The sequence below is a fragment of the Gigantopelta aegis genome, chromosome 10 (genome assembly GCF_016097555.1).
Source record: "Gigantopelta aegis isolate Gae_Host chromosome 10, Gae_host_genome, whole genome shotgun sequence".
NCBI lineage: Eukaryota > Metazoa > Mollusca > Gastropoda > Neomphalida > Peltospiridae > Gigantopelta > Gigantopelta aegis.
Genome location: NC_054708.1, coordinates 89,817,211 through 89,838,971, shown reverse-complemented (window position 1 = coordinate 89,838,971; position 21,761 = coordinate 89,817,211). Strand labels below are relative to the sequence as shown.

Sequence of the window (21,761 nt, the reverse complement as noted above, 5' to 3'; positions counted from 1 at the left end):
AAACTTCAAAATGACATTGATTAAATTAATATTTGTTTGATGATGATTATTATTATTATTATTAATTAAGAATTGACCGCAATTATTTTTTGGTTCATCAAAGTGTGAACCGAAAAACCGATGTGCACACTGTATGACTCCGCGTAAAAGCTGATGAATTCTGTAAGTAATGATTTGAAATTATTTTTGAAGGAAAGGATCCAAAACTGCTAAACTGCATTAGTGGAGAAGTTTGTTGAGGCAAGAAACCCGTTGGGAAGGAGAGAAGATAATTTACGTTTTCAACCAGGTAATGAGTTTGGAAAAGGTGTGGTCTGTTAGGGACTAAATGGGGAGGCCTGATGTAGAATAGAGAAGGAATTGGTAAGGAGGTTTTGTCTACAGGTAGGAAAGGTGAATCGAAATTGTTACCATGGATACCAACATGTAATAATTGTGGAGGAAAGGGTCATATTTGTTTGAGGATGATTATTATGATTATTATTTAAGACTTGACCGCAATTATGAATTCTGTAAGTAATGATTTGAAATTGTTTTTGAAGGAAAGGACACCCAAAACTGCTAAAGACATAGCATTAGCGGACAAGTGTGTTGAGGCAAGAAACCCGTTGGGAAGGAGAGAAGATAATTTATGTTTTCAACCAGGTAATGAGTTTGGAAACGGTCGTGGTCTGCTAGGGACTAAATGGGGAGGCCAGATGGAGAATTGAGAAGGAATCGGTAAGAAGATTTTGTCTACAGGTAGGAAAGGTGAATCGAAATCGTTACCATGGATACCAACATGTAATAATTGTGGAGGAAAAGGTCATATAGCAAGATCATGTGCCTGTAGGAAAGTGGATCAGCAACAGACTAAAGTCAGGCAAACTATTGGGGTATGTGTCAGTAGTAATGAACGAGAACATCAGGGAGGTAAGGAAAGCATTTGAGTACTAGTTGGTCAAGTATTAGGAAAAGAATTGAAAATCATTAGAGATACAGGATGCTCTACTGTTGCTATTAAGAAATCATTGGTAGCAGAATGTGCTTTGACAGGAGAAACTAGAAATTTTTTCACAATTGATGGGACAATATATTGTGTGCCGTGGTGAAAGATTTATTTGAAAACTCCATATTTTACAGGGAATACAAGAGCTAAGGTTACAGAACTATGATGTTACAATTCTGTACAGACCAGGAAAAGAAATGCTAATGGCAGATGGCCTGTCAAGATTACCACACTCCCAAAACAAACAAGAAATCAACTTGGATATCAAAGTCAGCCTGGTGCAGTTCTCAAGTGAGAGAATACAAAAGATACAAATTGAAACTTTTAATGATCCAGTGTTGCATGAACTATATCAAATAATTGTTCGTGGATGCCCAGATAATATTAGGCAATTGTCCAAGTCAATACGGCTATATTGGTGCTACCGTGATGAACTGTCCGTTGAAAATGGACACATCATGAAGGGAGAAAGGGTAGTCATTCCTAAAAACATGCAGCCTTATATACTCGAACAGGTCTATGCTGGTCACCAAGGTATTGAAAAATGCAAGTTATGTGCAAAATATTGCATCTACTGGGATGGTATTAACAAGGATATAGAGGATCTCATAAAAGGATGCCAATCCTGTCAGAAGTATCAAAAGTCTAACACAAAAAAACATTAATTCCCCAAGACATCCCAAAATGAGTGTGGCAAATTGTGGGAACAGATTTGTTTCACTTCGAGTATACCGACTTCCTGATAATCTCTGATTACTACTCAAAATTTCCTTTTGTTAGAAAAATGCCGAAACCATGCACTAGTCAAGGAGTTGTGGTAGCAACAAAAAGCCTGTTTGCTGAACAAGCTATTCCTGAGAAAGTATTAACTGATAATGGACCTCACTTCAATTCAGAATGTTATCGAAATTTTGCTGAATCATGGAACTTGAACCACACGACTAGTTCTCCACACTATCTGCAATCGAATGGATTCATTGAAAGATGTGTACAAACAGTCAAAATGACAATGCAAAAAGCAAAAGACAGTGCACTTGATGTACATATGGCACTCCTCTGTCTACTGTCCACACCGATAGATTGTTCCTTGCCATCGCCGGGAGAGTTGTTGTGTAATCGGAAGTTGAGAGAAAACCTCCCAACTGTGATCAGAAATCACATCACCAACAAAGAGGAAAGAGGGTACTATGATCAAAGTGCTCATGATCTATCTCCACTAAATGTAGGTCAGCCAGTCTGCATTCAGGACCAACAAACAAAACAGTGGATTCCAGAGACTATTGAAGCTCTGTGTGATGAACCCCGTTCATACTTAGATACAACAGCCAATGGACTTACACTAAGGAGAAACCGACAACATATTCAGCTTCCTCAAACTGTTCGTAAAAGAGTAACTTTTGCTGATGATGTTAAACACTCCGAGACTGAACCCTATGTGTCTATGTTCAAGCCATAACAGATAATGACCAACCACCTGAGAGACTAGATGCAGTCTGCCATACCCGATCCGGTCGTCCTGTGTTCAAGCCATAACAGATAATGACCAACCACCTGAGAGACTAGATGCAGTCTGCCATACCCGATCCGGTCGTCCTGTGTTCAAGCCATAACAGATAATGACCAACCACCTGAGAGACTAGATGCAGTCTGCCATACCCGATCCGGTCGTCCTGTGTTCAAGCCATAACAGATAATGACCAACCACCTGAGAGACTAGATCCAGTCTGCCATACCCGATCCGGTCGTCCCGTGTTCAAGCCATAACAGATAATGACCAACCACCTGAGAGACTAGATCCAGTCTGCCATACCCGATCCGGTCGTCCCGTGTTCAAGCCGTAACAGATAATGACCAACCACCTGAGAGACTAGATCCAGTCTGCCATACCCGATCCGGTCGTCCTGTGTTCAAGCCGTAACAGATAATGACCAACCACCTGAGAGACTAGATCCAGTCTGCCATACCCGATCCGGTCGTCCCGTGTTCAAGCCGTAACAGATAATGACCAACCACCTGAGAGACTAGATCCAGTCTGCCATACCCGATCCGGTCGTCCCGTGTTCAAGCCGTAACAGATAATGACCAACCACCTGAGAGACTAGATCCAGTCTGCCATACCCGATCCGGTCGTCCTGTGTTCAAGCCGTAACAGATAATGACCAACCACCTGAGAGACTAGATCCAGTCTGCCATACCCGATCCGGTCGTCCTGTGTTCAAGCCTTAACAGATAATGACCAACCACCTGAGAGACTAGATCCAGTCTGCCATACCCGATCCGGTCGTCCTGTGTTCAAGCCATAACAGATAATGACCAACCACCTGAGAGATTAGATGCAGTCTGCCATACCCGATCCGGTCGTCCTGTGTTCAAGCCATAACAGATAATGACCAACCACCTGAGAGACTAGATCCAGTCTGCCATACCCGATCCGGTCGTCCTGTATTCAACCCATAACAGATAATTACCAACCACCTGAGAGACTAGATCCAGTCTGCCATACCTGATCCGGTCGTCCTGTGTTCAAGCCAAAAAGACCTGATGTTTACCTTGAGCTGTTTAATAATTTTGAAAGTTCAGTTAGAACTATTGTTGTATTAATTTGTTGACAGAATGAAGTGCTAGTTAGTAAAGACAGATAACAGAAGTAGGGGGAAGAACGACTCACAAGAAGTGACAGTTTATTTCATCTTTTAATTTCATTGACATAGAATGCAAGGACTGCTAGTATGCAAATTTACAATTCGGTTTTGAGTTGGTTAATTAGATTCTTAACAAAACAAAGGGGGATGTGATATATTGAACTTTAGTAACTTCAGATAATCACTAATTTATAATTACTATTCACGCATGCGCGGATGCGCGTTGCATCATGGTCGTCCATCTTCAAATGTTTACCTTCTCAGTTTCACATAATTAAATAGCAGTATTTTAACAGTCATAATGACTCCGTTATCATTACACTATGGAATGATTAATGATTGTGTATAATATTAATAATTGCAGGTAGATAGTCGATCGTAACTATTAAACTGCATATGAAATTGTGTCCATTACACTATGTCCATCTGACAATGACCCTGGACTCACTGTTCCGATTTGTTTGTGAGTCAGACAGTAGAAACCTTATCGTTAAGCGAGGAAGTGAATTTCTGTATTGTTAGTTTCAATAGGTCCTAGTTAATAATGCAGCTAGTGGTACATAAAATTGCAGTTAGTCATTTAGTCAAATTGATGTACACTTCTGTTCGTACACAGTGATATATACACAAACACATGCATATTACTTTATTACGGTGCCGTTTTAACAATTCAGTCATCAATGAGCCCTTTTTCTTGGTTTCCCCAAGATATGTTCGTAAGTATTTCTGTTGAGCACAAAATTTATTGTACAGTTTCTTTTCTGTAAAAGAAGGAGATTGCACACAATCTGACAAACAATAATAGTAATATAAAACTTTATTAACGTCAAAAAATAAAAGAACTAGTTGATGACTACTCCACGATTCAGTATTAACAAAGGGCCTTTGTTGCAACGACTGGAATGTGAATGCGTCGGAAGTCATTTAGTGGCTGATTGGGGCCACTTCGTGCTATGCAAATCAAGGGCAGATAAGTTTGTTTCTAATAGAGGCTATGCCCAGCCGATCGATGACCAAACGTCACTGTGTACATTAATATCACTGTATCTCTAATCAAATCAAGGGCAGATAAGTATGTTTCTAATAGAGGCTATACCCAGCAGATCGATGAGCCAAATGTCACTGTAACTCTAAATATTTGCAATGAATTTTACTCACCTGCTGCACAATACATTATCGCCTGCTACTATTGACATAATCACAAGACGATTAGACCACCCCTAACTATGTCAAACTGTTTCTATGGACGTCCGAATGAGTCACCTTTCCTTATTTTACATGCACCACATACGATTATAGTGGGTCAGGATTATAAAATATTCAAGTGCATATTACTTAGTAAAATAATATCTGATGAACATGAAAAGTGTGTTATGGACATTTTGTTTTAATAATCGTAATAATAATCAACAAACAAAAAAACTCGAAGGGCTGTCAGATTTACTCCAATATGCAAATAGTGATTATGTTACTACTTACTACTGGGCTAAATGGTTTACATGTGACAATAGGGTTAAAATTTCTTTTAATGGTGTAATTTATGACATATATTATTAATATGGAACTTATTGACCACCACACAGTTGTTTGGAGTTATTTTTCATGAATACAGGCCGTCAAGTGAGGCGGTGGGTAAAAAAAAAAAAAAAAAAAAAAATTTTTGTTGCCTGAAAATAGGGTTAAAATAGGAATTTTGCCCACAAAACAGGAAGAAAATATGAATTTTGTATAAAAGTAAATGTCCCAAAATAGAGAATATTGCAGATGTCAAGTGAGTGAGCCATCTCCAAAAAATAAATATGGAAATAGAAAACCATTGAAAAAAAATAATACAAGAAAATAAGACAATGTGTATATCATAGGGTCATTCCGTGCCAAGTCAACCAGAGGTTCCCGGGTCACCATCTCCAAATGTTATAAAATTTCACCCATTTTACTTCCATATAAATAATGAATGCATGCAAAATCGTAGGGTCAAATTGTAATTAGTTTTGAAATTATGGTTGATCAAATGCAGGGCCTGTTGTCCCATTTTTGACATTTGTGTCATGTGATTTCGGGCACCTTTTGAATGCTAATAACTTAATTCATTATAAAGATATCAAGCTGCAATTTGCTATATTAGCTAATTTATACCTGGAAAATCTATAATTGTACTCATTGTGTACACATCCATCATAGTTTCTGACCTGGAGACCCCTAAAGTTTAGTTTTTTTATCATTCAGAAATGATATTTGTTATATTATGGGGGACTATTACTCCCTGATTATTTATCACAGATACAAACTGTTATTTGATTTGAAGTATATACCTATAGATGTTTTTTAATGAGAAAGTTTATATGAATCAAATGTTTTATTAGTGTAGTTAGGGTCCAAAGTTGAGAAAAAAAAAAAAAAATTGTTAAAAATATACCTGCATACCAGGGTGGTTTGACCATGTAGACAATTACCCAGCATCATGAGCTTTTAACATGAGTAACTCATCTGCATATGCTATATATGTACCAAGTTTTCACTTTGTGGCTCAAATCCTTGATAGTAAAATGAACTTACATTTATAAACCCCATACAAGAGCTCATGAAATTGTCAAGTGATTTCGGAGGCTTTTTGGATGCTAGTAACTTTTTTAATTATAAAGATATCAAGCTGCAATTTGCTGTATTGGCTAATTCGTGACCATCTCCGATTTTGATGAAATTTTACCCATTTGTACATCAATATAAATGATGGATGCATGCAAACTTTTAAGACCAAATACTAAGTAGTTTTGAAATTATGACTGGTAAAATGCAGGGCCCGTTGACCCATTTTTTGCACTCGCGACTGTGTCAAGTGATTTCGGATGATTTTTTAATGCTAGTAACTTTTTTAATTATAAAGATATCAAGTTGCAATTTGCTGTATTAGCTAATTCATACCTGGAGAATCTATAATTGTACTCAAATGTACTCACAGATACAAACTGTTATTTGATTTGAATTATATACCAATAGATGTTTCTTAATGAGAAAGCTTATCTGAATCATTGAAATATTAATGTGTAGTTAGGGTCCGAAGTTGAGAAGAAAAAATAAATTGTTAAAAATATACCTGCATACCAGGGTTAGTTTGACCATGTGGGCAATTACCCAGCATCATGAGTTTTTAATATGAGTAACTCATGTGCACATGCTATATATGTTCAAGTTTTGACTTTCTGGCTCAACTTCTTGATAGTTAAATGAACTTACATTTATAACCCCCGTACAGGAGCTCGTGAAATTGTCAAGTGATTTCGGGAGCTTTTTGGATGCTAGTAACTTTTTAATTATAAAGATATCAATCTACAATTTGTTGTATTAGCTAATCCATACATGGAGAATCTATAACTGCACTCATGTTGTACATATCTGTCATAGTTTCTGACCAGAGGACCCCTAAAGTTTAGTTTTTTATCATTCGGAAAGGATATTTTTTATATTTTGGGGGACTATTACTCCCTGATTATTTATCACAAATACAAACTGTTATTTGATTTGAAGTATATACCTATAGATGTTTCTTTATGAGAAAGCTTATCTAAATCAAATGAAATATTAATGTGTAGTTAGGGTCCAAAGTTGAGAAAAAAATATAAAATGTGAAAAATATACCTGCATACCAGGGGTGGTTTGACCATGTGGGCAATTATCCTGCATCATAAGCTTTTAATATGATTAACTAATAAATATTTGGTATGTACAGTATGCGAACCAACCATAATTGCGTCTAGTGAGTGAGCTAGACGGCGTCTAGACTAGTCGGCAGTCACTGCGAACGTGCACGAGCTACTTGATTTGAGCCTCTGACCTTTTTCTTGTTGTGAATTGCCACTACGGTTATCAGTTACACTATGTTATGAATTAAAAAAAATATATATATATTTATTTCATGTGGGTTTTGGGGTTTTTTCAAAATCGCGATATACGTGTTTACAAGGCATTCACACTACACTGAAAATAATAACTAAATAATACATTTATATTGACCATTAACCCTTGTAAATCGTTCAAAGGGAAACGATTACAATAAGCAAACAATAAAAAGGAGTGTATGAAGAAGGGAGAGTTTGGTTTACTAACAAAAGACGTGAAATCGAGAGAAAAAGCTTGGTTTTGCGTATGTGATATTTGGCACAGCAGGGAACGTTCATTTCATTTGTGAGGGAAGGTCGAATCTGTTTTTACGTTTACTGTATTTAAAAAAGTAAAATAAATAATAATGAATAAAAAGTGGGAACAATAAAATAAAAATGTTTTTAAAAGGATGGGGGGGGGGGGAGGGGAATACTGCGAGTTAGATAGGAAATTAAAAAAATATAAATATTTAAAAATAATGTTTTATTTTGCCTACGTGACGATTGTCATGGGCAGCTATGGCTGTTGTCTTATTTGTCGGAGGGGAGCAGGTTTCCAGGTCAGTAGGAACAATATCTGGGGGAGGGTGCACAACTTCTAGCATGGGATTTCAGCGTCCATAGTCTGGAGACGGGACACAAGTCATATTTTTACCTTTATTCATTTTCATCCTCGAGTACAAGCAGGGCGGGCTATAACACACACACACACACACACACACACACACGGTCCACCTCATTTTCCACGCAGTGGAGTAGGCAGGATTTTGTAGAGGGGGGGGGGGGGGACTGGCATCCAATGATATCGAGTAGTGGGAACCTTTTTAATGTTATTAATAAGCGAAAACGTAATAATGTCGCTACGCCACTGATCCACAGGCCTGTGTTGTCGGATCTGTTCGCCGGTGTTATAATTTTTAAAACAAATTTAATTTTATTAATTTTTTTGTTTGGCCAATAAAATACGACATTACATATATGCTATTTGATGCACGCTAAGTCTATTAGTATGTTTTATGATACCTTTTCATGTGCTGCCACAAATTTTGGGGCAAGTAGTATATTGTAGTATTTACTTTATTTTTGTGTGTATCTTTGTTAAATTTGTCAAGTCTGCTTTCAACTGGCCCCGTGTCCATGTTGTTGTCCCCTACAGTGATTTTAAATTTCATATTAATCAATTCATTTAATATCTTTTTGATTTGGCAAGATGATTGGGACGGTGCGGTTGCAAACAAACTTCATTCTGTCTCCTGGGAGAGTGGCAGTCATCCTATAGGCGGTGCAGGAAGGATGAAGTAGTCTTGTGCCGTGCCCGTATCGGTCATACATATTTGACGCATCCATGTATTTTAAAAATGGACACACCCACCCCCACCCCCCCACCCCCCCATCAGTGTGAACATTGTCAGTGTACACTGACTGTGCACCACATTTTGGTCGAGTGTGATCATCTCAAGCAAACAAGAAATGATATATTTGGCACCAGAAATGTTTTAGAATCTTTTAAACTCCATCCAGAATTAACTGTAAAGATTTTAAAACACTTCTATACAAAGTTTTAAAATATACTTAACTTGATTTATGTATTATATTGTACTTTTCCCCCACAGCTCCTTACATACTGGTTTTATGTAAATATATAAATAATGTTTTCATATATACTTACCATTTGTGACACCAAATAGCCGATGTGTATTTTTGTGCTTGGGCGTCCTTAAACATTCATTCATTCGTTAAATTGGTCAATAACAATAATAATAACATGTGCCTACAAAACGTTTGCTTTGGGGAACCTTTTAAAATTGTAAAGGGATATTTTTTTAATGAAGCTATGTCTGCTCGTAAATATTATGGCAAAGATAAAAATTATTGACATCGTATCATTTTTTGCATTGACGCAAGAGAGTGGAAATAATTGGGGATTCCCTGATGGGATCAGATGCTGGGTCTCGCCAATCAGTGGATTGTTTGGGATGCCCCAACCAATCGGATGGAAGTTTGGTTTGAAAACCTCTGCGGCTTTTCAAGCAGAGCCACTTTAATTTGAATGTTCATTGAGCGCAGACATTAGTTTTAAAAGCTAACTTTACTTTTCTCCTACTGTCCCACCCTTTATACCTATGTTTAAGAAATGCATGTATGTAGTTGTTTTGTAGTAATAATAGTATAGTTTGTATATGAATACATGGTTATTAATTTGTGTTTTAAATTCATTGTGTGCATTCAATGAATGCAGGGAATGCACTTGCGTATTCCACTTTCAAAATAAAACCATGATTTTCTCCCAAACCTGTGAGTTTTGTTTTGTTTACTTATATATGTATGTACTGATGTTAATACAATATTTCAACTCAATATCTTGAGGCATCGGTTGAGTGCTCGTTTGTGGTGCTTGAGTCGCAAGATGGAACCACCTCGGTGTATCCATTTTTCGACTCCCGACTCCAAACCCTGAGTGAGTGCTCCGCAAGGCTCAATGGGTAGGTGTAAACCACTTGCACAGACCAGTGATCCATAACTGGTTCAACAAAGGCCACTGTTTGTGCTATCTTGTATGTGGGCAGCACAAATAAAAGATCCCTTGCTGCTTATCATAAAAAAGAGTAGCCTATCTGACGCCAGCGTGTTTCCTCTTATAATAGTGTCAGAATGACCATATGTTTGACGTCCAATAGCTGATGATAAGATAAAAAATCAATGTGCTCTAGTGGCGTCGTTAAATAAAACAAACAAACTTTACAAATATTATGTAGTAACACGAAAATAACTGCGATTTGGCTTAAATGATAAAGCGTTCTCAATTTCATGTCGGCTTTTTCTTTGACCTACAAGCCCAAGTCAAAACTAAAACATGTCTATTTCTCAAGCAGCTTGTGCATCTTGAATCAGGGACAGTTCTAACAGATTGTCTGGGTCACCATAATGGATTAAGTACTAGCTAGTGTGCTGTTCGACGATTAGTCTTCACAATAATTATTATCTTTTGGATATAAATTAATAAATTAATTTTGCTAAATAATACTAACTACATTTTTAGGGGTGATTTTAAAAAGTCATTGCAATAATTTGAATAAACAAAATCATGGGCCCCGTTTGTTTCGATGTTTGATCTCCCCCAGCAGTATGGTCTAATAATATGTGGGTGTGTGAGTGAGAGATCAGATGACGTCACACTGCTGCAGCATGCCACCTTCATTGTATGTGACAATCAGTTGAATCGACCGTTGCCAAGCATGCAAATTGGGCCAGTTGTTCAAAAATTAATCACTCCGTAACCATTATTAACAAATTATTAAAACCAAATATTAAAAGAACAATTGAAACATATATTAAAATTCGAAGAACAGTAAATTAAAAATATATTAGGCTAACCCAGCAGTGGCGAAGGAAGCTGCCAAAAAGGCAGGGGGGGGGGGGGGGAGTACCACACACACCTATATATATATATATATATATATATATATATATATATAAGGGGTGGGGGTGGGGTGGGGGGCAGTATCAGTTGTGGGTAGCATAACAGTAAATAATTATTGGGTGGAGTCTTTTTTTTCGGGGTGAGGGTAGGAATAGAGCCTGTAACTCACTTTGGTTAAAAAAAAAAGAGTCCCCTCCTCCGTTTACATGCCACATAAATGATGTCTAGACTTTCTTCTCTCTTTTTTTGTTAATTCAAAATGTCTGTGGGTGCATTCTGGAATATTTAATTTCATTGATTCATTATTAGGGTGGGGTTAAATTATTTAACCATTAAATGCGTTTTTGGCTAATATACCTTAATAATTTTATTTTATTCTACAAATACATAAAATATATCAGACACCACTATAACGGTCTTTCTTCTTTGTCTTCTTATTATTTGGATTTGAACTTTATTAAACTGTATTAAATACCTGAAAAAGAGAATGAAATCCAAAGACAGTCCAAATATCATAAATTAAAAACAAAGTAAATTAAGTGTGGATGAAACCAATCTTCGTCATCTCATTTATTTTTTACTTTATTGATTGATTGATTGATTTTTCTAGGAAGATAGGACAATTTACTGTCATCACTGCTGATAGATCGCAACAATAAGTAACATCCAGGTGCGGATATAACTAGCTTTTTTTATTTTATTAAGGGGATAGGGGCAATCTAAATCCGTGCCTATACTTTATAAAAGCAGAGTATACATCTAAAATTTCGGTTGCTATATGTAGTACCGTAGCATTATCTTCCATGTATATATTTACCTTCAGTTGATTCCGTGCGCATATGGTGTTGATTTTAAAGATCCACAGGTTTTTTTTCTATCAAATGAGTCTTACCCATTGTTTGTCCCAGCACGAGAAATTCGCACCTCCCCCCATTAAAAAGCCCTTGTACAGGCCTGATATACTAGTACTTTCTTTATGTGATAGAACCAATTGGCCTAGCTTTGCCCCATCGCCGGCCCAATGACACCTATTCCCCCCCCCGCCCCCCCTTTTACAATTACCAGCCATCCCATATAAAAATTACAGAACTAAAAGCTCAAACTCACAATATGTTTGAAATTCTGTTCGATCCCCTCTGTTCGATATAAGTTGAAACGTATGCCTGTCTTTGAATTGAACTTAATCGAATGCAGGTAGAACTGTCGCTGAAGGTCAACCTGTAAATAAAAATCAGAGACCTAAGAACAAGAATTTTTAAAATGATCTAAATCGAAACCTATATCTCACTTTGTATAATGGGGATACAAAAAGTATTCACCTTTTAAAAATAGTTTGATTGATCATGTAGGTTATGAAGGGGTCCATTAAGAATGGGGTCCAAACAGTCTTGTGTATCAACATACAACTTTACACACACACACGTTACTTGATTGAGATTAACCTGTCATTGCGATTGGTGATTTCCAAGTTCTTAGCCTAAAACATATGTGCAAGATTAACTACCACGTGACGTGTCCAACCAATCAAAACACGCATGTCATTAGACTTATTTCCTGTGCCAGAAACTTGAAAGGGAAAAGTAAACAATGCATGCTGTAACTGTGACGATGTAGAGATAGCATGTTACTGCAGTTTGCAGACCTAGTTCAAGTGGATTATTATTATATACTGATTGTGTTGTTGATATTATTCGATGACAAACATTCACAATCAAATTTATTAAATGAAATTTCAGCCGAGAGAAAAAGAAAAAATGAAAAAAACAAACACGATCAAGCGATAAGGAGGAGGGTGGAAACCACGTTTCTCACTAGCCCGAACCTAAAAAACCACTAGCCACAGGCGTCGGGCTAGTGGATTTGTCGAACTCTGCTTGTGTGGAACCTTGCGCAAACTTCCACAAGTGTAGACATATGCTTGCACAGTTGAAGATATGCATGCAGCAAGCTACTACCTTGTAACAACCTTGTAACTACCTTGCAACAACCTAGCCGCAAGCATGCATTTTTGTTAGCTCAGCAACACGGATTTGGTGCCTCTCCACCGATTAACCTTTAGACTACTGGATTAATTTTTAACAAAAACCACGTTGAGTGGGTACAAGTTTATAATTTTTACTCACATATATTCACTTAAATGTTTCATAAATACATGAAATAAAGTTTATATATGAATCGGTAAGTATTATTTTCGTGTCTTTTTTTGTAATTTTTATTATTTTAGATCGGCTAATGGTGATTAAAATTAGGCAAAAAATCGAAAAAGTTGCGTTTACTTACGGGCATTTGTGGCCAGCTGTCCAGTATTTATGTCCATTATTCCCGATAACAGTGGTTTTCTGACCAGAATTTTTTTTAAAACCCGAACTACGATTCATATTGCAATATTTGGGTATTTTCGTTGTTGGTAAAACGATCAAATTTATTATCAAATTAGCTGTTACAATCAGCGATCGATCCCTGAAAATTACCGCGATGTGCCGCCATTGTTGTCAAGCGAAAATACTTGCCGAAAACCACTTTTTGAACTCAAAAATTTCAAGGTATTTTCAATTGAAAAAATCAAAACAAAAACCACCATTTTGAAAAAAAATCTTTTTTCTTTAATTATATTTCCGTTTCCGGTGAGTGTCGTGTGCAAAACGGCGGGAAATATGAATTGGGGAATGCACTGTATACAGTGTACAGTATATCGACTGACGTGACGTCGGGCGAGATATCTCGCCTGCAGTAGTCAGAAGGTTAAGATATGTAACAACTGACGTGTTGTCCAACCTCAACAAAAGTCAACAACATTCCGGAAATGGAGACACACCACTTTCATCTCTTAATAGGTTGATATAGTGACTCCATTCGGAGGCAGTCCACACCCCTGACAGATGTTGGTCCAAAAGGTGTGCACCAAACCCCTCGAGGGAAGCATCGGTAAACAGGATCAACTCAGGAGAAAGTGGGTGTAACGAACGACCAGGGACAAACAACTGTCCACTAGGCACTCTTGGATCGATTAACGAACCAAGGCCCCAATGGTATCACAGAATCCCAACTGAGACCATCCCACACTCAGGACAAATGCCATTGAAGCGGTCTTTCGAGCCATCAGAACCGCACATTCAGTGCAGACAGCAAATCGAGATGGTCTAACAACACATGAAGCGTGCGTACTGTTGTGTGTTGCTCCAGAACAAGAAACTGCGTCAATGTCTTGAAACTGTGAAGGCGCAAATCTGTCGGATGAACGGACGCCTCCACAAGGTTGAAAACATGCCGTATCTGGCAGTTCATGCCAACGATGAACAAAATGGCACAGTCTGCCATGCACAGGAATATCTGTTAAAGGAATCTCATCCACTCCTGCGTGCCTGCCTCTGGCGGTTCGCCACTTCCTGGTCCATGACCAAGTTAAAATTGGTCCCAAAAAGTAAGGTTTCCCTTTCTGAGCGACTACAAACATAGGTTCTAACTACCTCTGTCGCTCTCAGCCCCGCCAGGTAGTGATCCAGACACAGAAGTAGACTGTTGGCCAAAACATGCCCAGCAAGCTGAGCGACTTGATGAGAAGCCGCCAACAAACATCCCTTAGCCATTGGTGGAAGACACATAACGGCTTTATCTAACCCCAATCGGAACATATCTAAGCACTTATTGACTTGAAAGAGAAGTTTTGATAACCTCTCCAAAGTCTCCAAGTTAGTGAGCGGCACAGTCACATTGAGAGGTGGGTGGCAGTCTGCCTTCACTCTAGCGGAAACGACCGCTGGATGTGAAAGGAAGGTAGCTTCCAATGTCTTATACATGGACAAAACCATTCACAGCAACGAAGTTTCCCAGTAGCTCCTCCACCACAGCACCCAAAATATGATTGCTACCCGTGATCAACGCATCGATCTCCACAAAGGATTCCTGTGATTCGTGGGCTAATGGAAAGCCTAGATCTTGCCGTGGAGTGTCCGTCGCTAAGGGTCGGTTTCCAAAAGAAACACCCTGGTATGAAGGAACAGCCTCCTCCAACAATTGCATAATCGCACACCAGTCGGACTTTGTCCCATACAAAACCGAGGGCCACCTGATAATCATAATCACCCTCTGGCGTACTGTTGGCCAAAGCGGGAACTTCCCCGATCACCGACCCTTCCCCAAAACTGCAAACCAATTCATGGGGCAGGAGGACTCCTCTTCCAAAGAAGATACCTTCTCAAAAGACGAGCCCAATTCAGGGGGGAACTCCTCTTCCAAAAAAGATACATTCTCAAAAGACACGCCACGTGCCGACCCCAAACCAATTCAGGGGGGGAACTCCTCTTCCAAAGAAGATACATTCTCAAAAGACACGCCACGTGCCGACCCCAAACCAATTCAGGGGGGGAACTCCTCTTCCAAAGAAGATACATTCTCAAAAGACACGCCACGTGCCGACCCCAAACCAATTCAGGGGGGGAACTCCTCTTCCAAAGAAGATACATTCTCAAAAGACACGCCACGTGCCGACCCCAAACCAATTCAGGGGGGGAACTCCTCTTCCAAAGAAGATACATTCTCAAAAGACACGCCACGTGCCGACCTCAAACCAATTCAGGGGGGGAACTCCTCTTCCAAAGAAGATACATTCTCAAAAGACACGCCACGTGCCGACCCCAAACCAATTCAGGGGGGGAACTCCTCTTCCAAAGAAGATACATTCTCAAAAGACACGCCACGTGCCGACCCCAAACCAATTCAGGGGGGGAACTCCTCTTCCAAAGAAGATACATTCTCAAAAGACACGCAACGTGCCGACCCCAAACCAATTCAGGGGGGGGAACTCCTCTTCCAAAGAAGATACATTCTCAAAAGACACGCCACGTGCCGACCCCAAACCAATTCAGGGGGGGAACTCCTCTTCCAAAGAAGATACATTCTCAAAAGACATGCCATGTGCCGACCTCAAACCAATTCAGGGGAGGACTCCTTTTCCAAAGAAGATACCTTCTCAAAAGACACGCCATGTGCCGACCCCAAACCAATTCAGGGGGGGAACTCCTCTTCCAAAGAAGATACATTCTCAAAAGACACGCCATGTGCCGACCTCAAACCAATTCAGGGGAGGACTCCTCTTCCAAAGAAGATACCTTCTCAAAAGACACGCCATGTGCCGACCCCAAACCAATTCAGGGGGGGAACTCCTCTTCCAAAGAAGATACATTCTCAAAAGACACGCCATGTTCCGACCTCAAACCAATTCAGGGGAGGACTCCTCTTCCAAAGAAGATACCTTCTCAAAAGACACACCATGTGTCGACCCCAAACCAATTCAGGGGGGGAACTCCTCTTCCAAAGAAGATGTAACCAGGTGTTTTAAACTACATTCATTACACACATACTATTTTAAAACACTGTTCACATAGAATAATTATTCTGTCAGGTTATACTTGTGCAGGCTTTCTTTGTTTTCCTTCTTTCTCTGGTTTTCTGGGCTTGGGTTGTGCTCACTGACAACTCAGTTCTTGCAAGCCCAGTGTCATTGTTTCTGAGTTCTCTTGGTCAGAAGCTTAATGACATTCAAGGAGAACACACCACTTTTATGCAGACCTGTCAACCCTCCCGGATTCCGCGGGAGTCTCCCGGTATTTGATCAAATCTCCTTTCACCTGTGCGGGAGACGGTTTCTCCTGTTAAATGACATTTTTGTAAGCATAAAAAAAAATTGATCCTCTTTTGTCAAAATAACAGAAGGGAAGTAACTCTGCCTTTTTTTTCTCATTCGGAAAATGTCGACTACTTTCGGCTTCTCAGAATTTAACAGGCCGAATTATCCCGACTGTTTAACCTTTGCCGAAGTGAGAATTGTGGGATAGCCTATTTATATTGTTAAAAAAGCACATGGAGTTTATAAAATGACGTGTTATTATAATGTTTGTTGTCATCGTAGTGGCTACGAAGCGTGTGTCGCTAATTCAACAGGCTGTGTATTGACATTCATTGTTGCCATATAAAAAAAAAAACTATCCAATTTAGTTCTAATAACACCTCTGAATTGTAAAATGTCTTCCCACTGGATTACATAATGATAATGCAACTATGACGAATCTGAACTGCCACTGACTCCCGAGTTGACAGCGATACACATGCATGTTAAAATCACATGTCACAGCAAGACAACGAAAAGACCAATTAGCTGTATAAACATACTTGTGTCAGTTAATTTTGTATGTTTGTGCGGTAAAATGTTGGTTATAAGGATACACTTCAAGAAATTATTTTTGTACAATTAAAAAATGTCGTTTTTGACTTTGACAAAGTTACTCACGGAAATGGGTATAATTCCGGTATATTTCACACGATGTCCGTAATGAGGTTTTACTTATGATTAATGAAAATACAATGTTTATTGCATCATTATAATGATTTTAAATAAGTACCACGCCACCGTACCTCATTATAGTAAAAACTGAATATTAATTTATAAGATTTATATAAATTTGTCTTTGGTACTTAGGTACACTAACCACAAATGATAATGTAACACAACCTGTAAGGCTGTAAGTGTAATACCGTAAATGTACTAATTAAATTTTTTATTTCTTGTTCATGTTCTTAACATTTTTGGATAAAATATATATATATTTTTTTAAATACGTATTAAATCATAATAATATTTAAACTTAAAAAAAATGTTTAAAAAAAATATATATATGACATTATAAAGTATTCATATAACTTATTGTAATAATGTTTTTTTTTAAATCTTGCGATTTTGGGTTAAATTGTGTGAATTTAAAAAATCTCCTGCTTTTTCAACACACACCTCCTGCTTTCTCTTGACTAAAGGTTGACAGGTCTGCTTTTATGAGAAGACAAGCTTTTATTCACAGCAACTGCACAACTAACATTCAAAGAATTTTAAAGGTAAATACATATTGTACATGATTTACACCGTAACTACCTGTTTTAATTGCTTATTTTAATCAAGAAATGAGATTAGGAGATTTAGTAATTAATAATATAGTTATGTTAAATATAACATTGTGACTTAGCTTGATTAACTTTTATTAAATGGTTACGTTATATTTATAGAATAGCTAGTAGAATAGGTTAAAGTCTATATTTTCTATCATAAATGATTATAATATCTAATTAAGTTATTATAAGATATATTAATTAGTGTGTGTACACGTATGGATTTGTGCTTACTTAACTGACTTTATTTTATTATTAGGTGCCACAATCATGTAGGTGACAACCAGCATTATGCTTCTGTGAAGACCCGACACACAGTCGGTAGGTAAACGATTTGTAGACAGGCTATGGTTTATTTAGCTTTGTATTTATGAAACATGTTATAAGTGATTTTATAGTGTTTCTTGAGAATAGGACATTCAATGTATTAAATAATGTTATATGCACAATCACAAATTTGTGATCAGTGAGTTATAAGTTATATTATGATTTGTTAAATTCAATGATATTTTGAATTTAATCTATAGATATGTGGATGAATAAGATATTCTCAATTTATGCTTAAAAGGTCAGTGTGACAACACAGGCTAGTATATAGGTTAATTCTGAATGTGAAGTATATAATTAATGTTAAGACTTCTTATAACTGAGATTTCAATATATATGTGATTTTAAGTATTCCCTTTTTCTTATTTCAGGGTCTTTGTTTGTGCGTGTATGTCTGTTATACATGTACTGATATCTGAAACCAAGGATCTTCATATCCCACCAGATTGATGATCCAGAATAAACCCTAAACCCCTGCCGAGTTGTTTGTGTTCTTTCATACAACACTTCGGTAACAAAGATACCTTCTCAAACGACATGCCATGTGCTGACCCCAAAGGAAACGAAACTGTGTGGGTAGAACAATGCGGCATGACCGAATCCGCAAACTGGCCCATCCCAGGTCTCGCTGGAAACCCCAGCGGTGGAGGGACTGCCTGAGTAATCAACCCCAACTGAGGTTATTCTCCTAACCAAGCCATGAAACTTTCAGAAAGAGAAACATGGTTTCCCCCATGGCTGCCCCTGAGGGCGACCAGAAGCCATTGGGCCCTGAACATAAGGCTTCGCCCACACAGTTGAAGGATAACACCTGGAACCTCTACCCCGATCGTATAGGTTAGGATTGACCATCGGTGTAGTCACAGGAGCACTCAAGAAACCTGCAGTCTCCCGTATCCCTGTTGAAGCGACAACAGGACTGGCAGTGTCGGTTGAACCGAGCCGTCAGGAAATTTGTACATGTACATGGAGCCAGCGTACCACATGAGGATTGTCAACTCTGGTGAAGAAACCCCCAGCGGCCTCACCCCCATTGGAGTGATCCAACTGCTGACCGAAACAGTGCCGAGAGGCTTTTTGACAGTGCTAAGACATCTCGATATGAAAAAAAAACCCCAAAACACCTCAAAATTATGCATCAATGGATTCGTCAATTCAAACAGTCTGTGGATGTTTTGTGAAAAATGAAAAATGAAAAATTGCAATCTATTTAAAATTAGCTCCACTATTACATGTGGATCTAACAGCAGCCAATTGGAGCTCATGTCCACCAATCAAAACCTTACTTGCAGAATCATGCCAGTGATTTAAAAATAATTTGAAAACATTCCGAATTATCCTAAGGGTATACGACATGTTTTGTGTGAATTACGAATGCCTTAAAACATGTTTTATTTTATAAAATAAATAATTTGTAATATAAGACTGAACTTGATTTAGTTTTTTGGTTTTTTATAAATAAATAAATAATATTTAATGTAAAATTGAAGATTGATAACCCATCCCGTACGTATTGGTATGGTTCGCCCGATGTTTTTAGAATTTGTATTGAAACATATTGTATACCCTCAGGATAATTTGGAATATTTTCAAATTATTTTCAAATCACTGGCATGATTCTGCAAGTAAGGTTTTGATTGCTGGACATGAGCTCCAACTGGCTGCCGTTAGATCCACATGTAATAGTGGAGCTAATTTTAATTAGATTGGAAAAATTGCAACAAACAGTCCAGTTAGAGTGTAAATATAAGCAACAAGGCATGATATGGATGTACATCGACGTCCATAACTAGCAACCTAAAGTACCTGTGTAGATATTCGGTATTTATCTCTGTAACAGACACCTGTTATTGTTTCTCTAATTACGACACAGAGACTGGTATTATCAACCCAGCTCATCCTTCCCTAGACCTTTACCCAACACCACGCTAACGGTCATCTTCATCAATGTTTTTATGGCTCACCAACCCTTTTGTCCACACTGAAACGATGATCAGTAAAGTCTAGGCAATACCTGCATCATAGTGCAGTTTTAGAAGAAAGGTTGCAAACTGACAGTTGTATTGTGTCACTGTTTGCGAATTTCAACTCCTACAAACGTGGTTGAGAAGAGAATCAAAGGGTTTCATAACTAAATAAATTTAGTGTAGCAACAACTGGAAGAAACCATACTCAATATGCATCAATTACCATCGAAGAGTATTGGGTATTTGATGGGTCAACAGTAAACTTATGTAGCAACAACTGGAAGAAACCGTACTGAATGTGCATCAATTACCATCGAAGAGTATTGGGTATTTGATGGGTCAACAGTAAACTTATGTAGCAACAACTGGAAGAAACCGTACTCAATATGCATCAATTACCATCGAAGAGTATTGGGTATTTGATGGGTCAACAGTAAACTTATCAAACAAGGAAGATAAAAAAGAAGGATAAAAAAAAGTAAAGAATGAGCAAAGTGTATATCAACTTTAAAAACAACAACATAAAATTCAGAATGATTTTACATGCCTGTATATAGCTATCAGATGTGTTAGGCTCAAAATACTGCAATCCACTACGAAGGTCAAATAGAATGTTATTCGGCATTGTTTCATCAAGTGTGAATCCTTTGGCTTTCCATGCACTTTTGGGGATAAGATATGGTCCTGTAAGGATAGGTCGATTACACTCTGCAATTAAATTGTTGTTGATAATAAATGAATCATTCAATGAAACAATTGATGTGTAAATACATTTTATGACAACAGTTAGTTTGTAGTGTTTAACAACACCACTAGATCACATTCATTTATTGAACATTGGCTACTGGATGTCAAATATTTGGTAATTCTGACACAGTCTTAGCGCGTTGTGATGTGGCTCAGTGGTGAAGCGCTCGCATGATGCGCAGTCAGTCTAGGATTGATCCACATCAGTGGACCCATTGGGCTATTTCCCATTCCAGCCAGTGCACCGCAACTGGTATGTCTACTGTTATACAATAACAATATTTCCCATCATACCCAGTCTACTGCTATACAGTAACAATATTTCCCATGTCGTACCCAGTCTACTGCTATACAGTAACAATATTTCAAATCTCGTACCCAGTCTAATGCTATACATTAAAAATATTTCACATCTCATACCCAGTCTACTGTTATACAGTAACAATATTTCCCCTGTCGTACCCAATCTACTGCTAGACAGTAACAATATTTCACATCTCGTACCCAGTCTACTGCTATACAGTAACAATATTTCCCATCTTGTACCCAGTCTGCTGCTATACAGTAACAATATTTCCCATGTCGAACCCAATCTACTGCTATACAGCAACAATATTTCACATCTCGTACCGAATCTACTGCTATACAGTAAAAATATTTCACATCTCGTACCCAGTCTACTGCTATAGAGCAACAATATTTCACATCTCGTTCTTAATCTACTGCTATACAGTAACAATATTTCCCCTGTCGTACACAATCTACTGCTATACAGTAACAATATTTCACATCTCGTACCCAGTCTACTGTTATAGAGTAAGAATATTTCCCGTCGTACCAAATCTACTGCTGTGC

At 38.0% G+C, this 21,761-nt stretch overlaps 1 protein-coding gene and 1 long non-coding RNA gene across 2 annotated transcripts in view; one reads left to right on the top strand and one right to left on the bottom strand.

Moving 5' to 3' along the window:
* Positions 1–20,862, bottom strand: part of LOC121384279 — a 61,119-nt gene extending 40,257 nt beyond the window's left edge. The window contains exons 1-2 of the mRNA XM_041514597.1: positions 20,707–20,862; positions 12,037–12,147 (exon numbers count right to left, since the gene is read on the bottom strand). Coding sequence (XP_041370531.1) covers positions 12,037–12,147; positions 20,707–20,784 — 189 coding nt within the window. The 5' untranslated portion in view covers positions 20,785–20,862. The remainder of the gene's footprint in view (positions 1–12,036; positions 12,148–20,706) is intronic.
* Positions 193–18,667, top strand: LOC121384281. The gene is made up of 3 exons (XR_005959368.1): positions 193–289; positions 18,125–18,186; positions 18,564–18,667. It is a non-coding gene; the product is annotated as an uncharacterized LOC121384281 (long non-coding RNA).
* Positions 20,863–21,761: the final 899 nt, after the last annotated feature.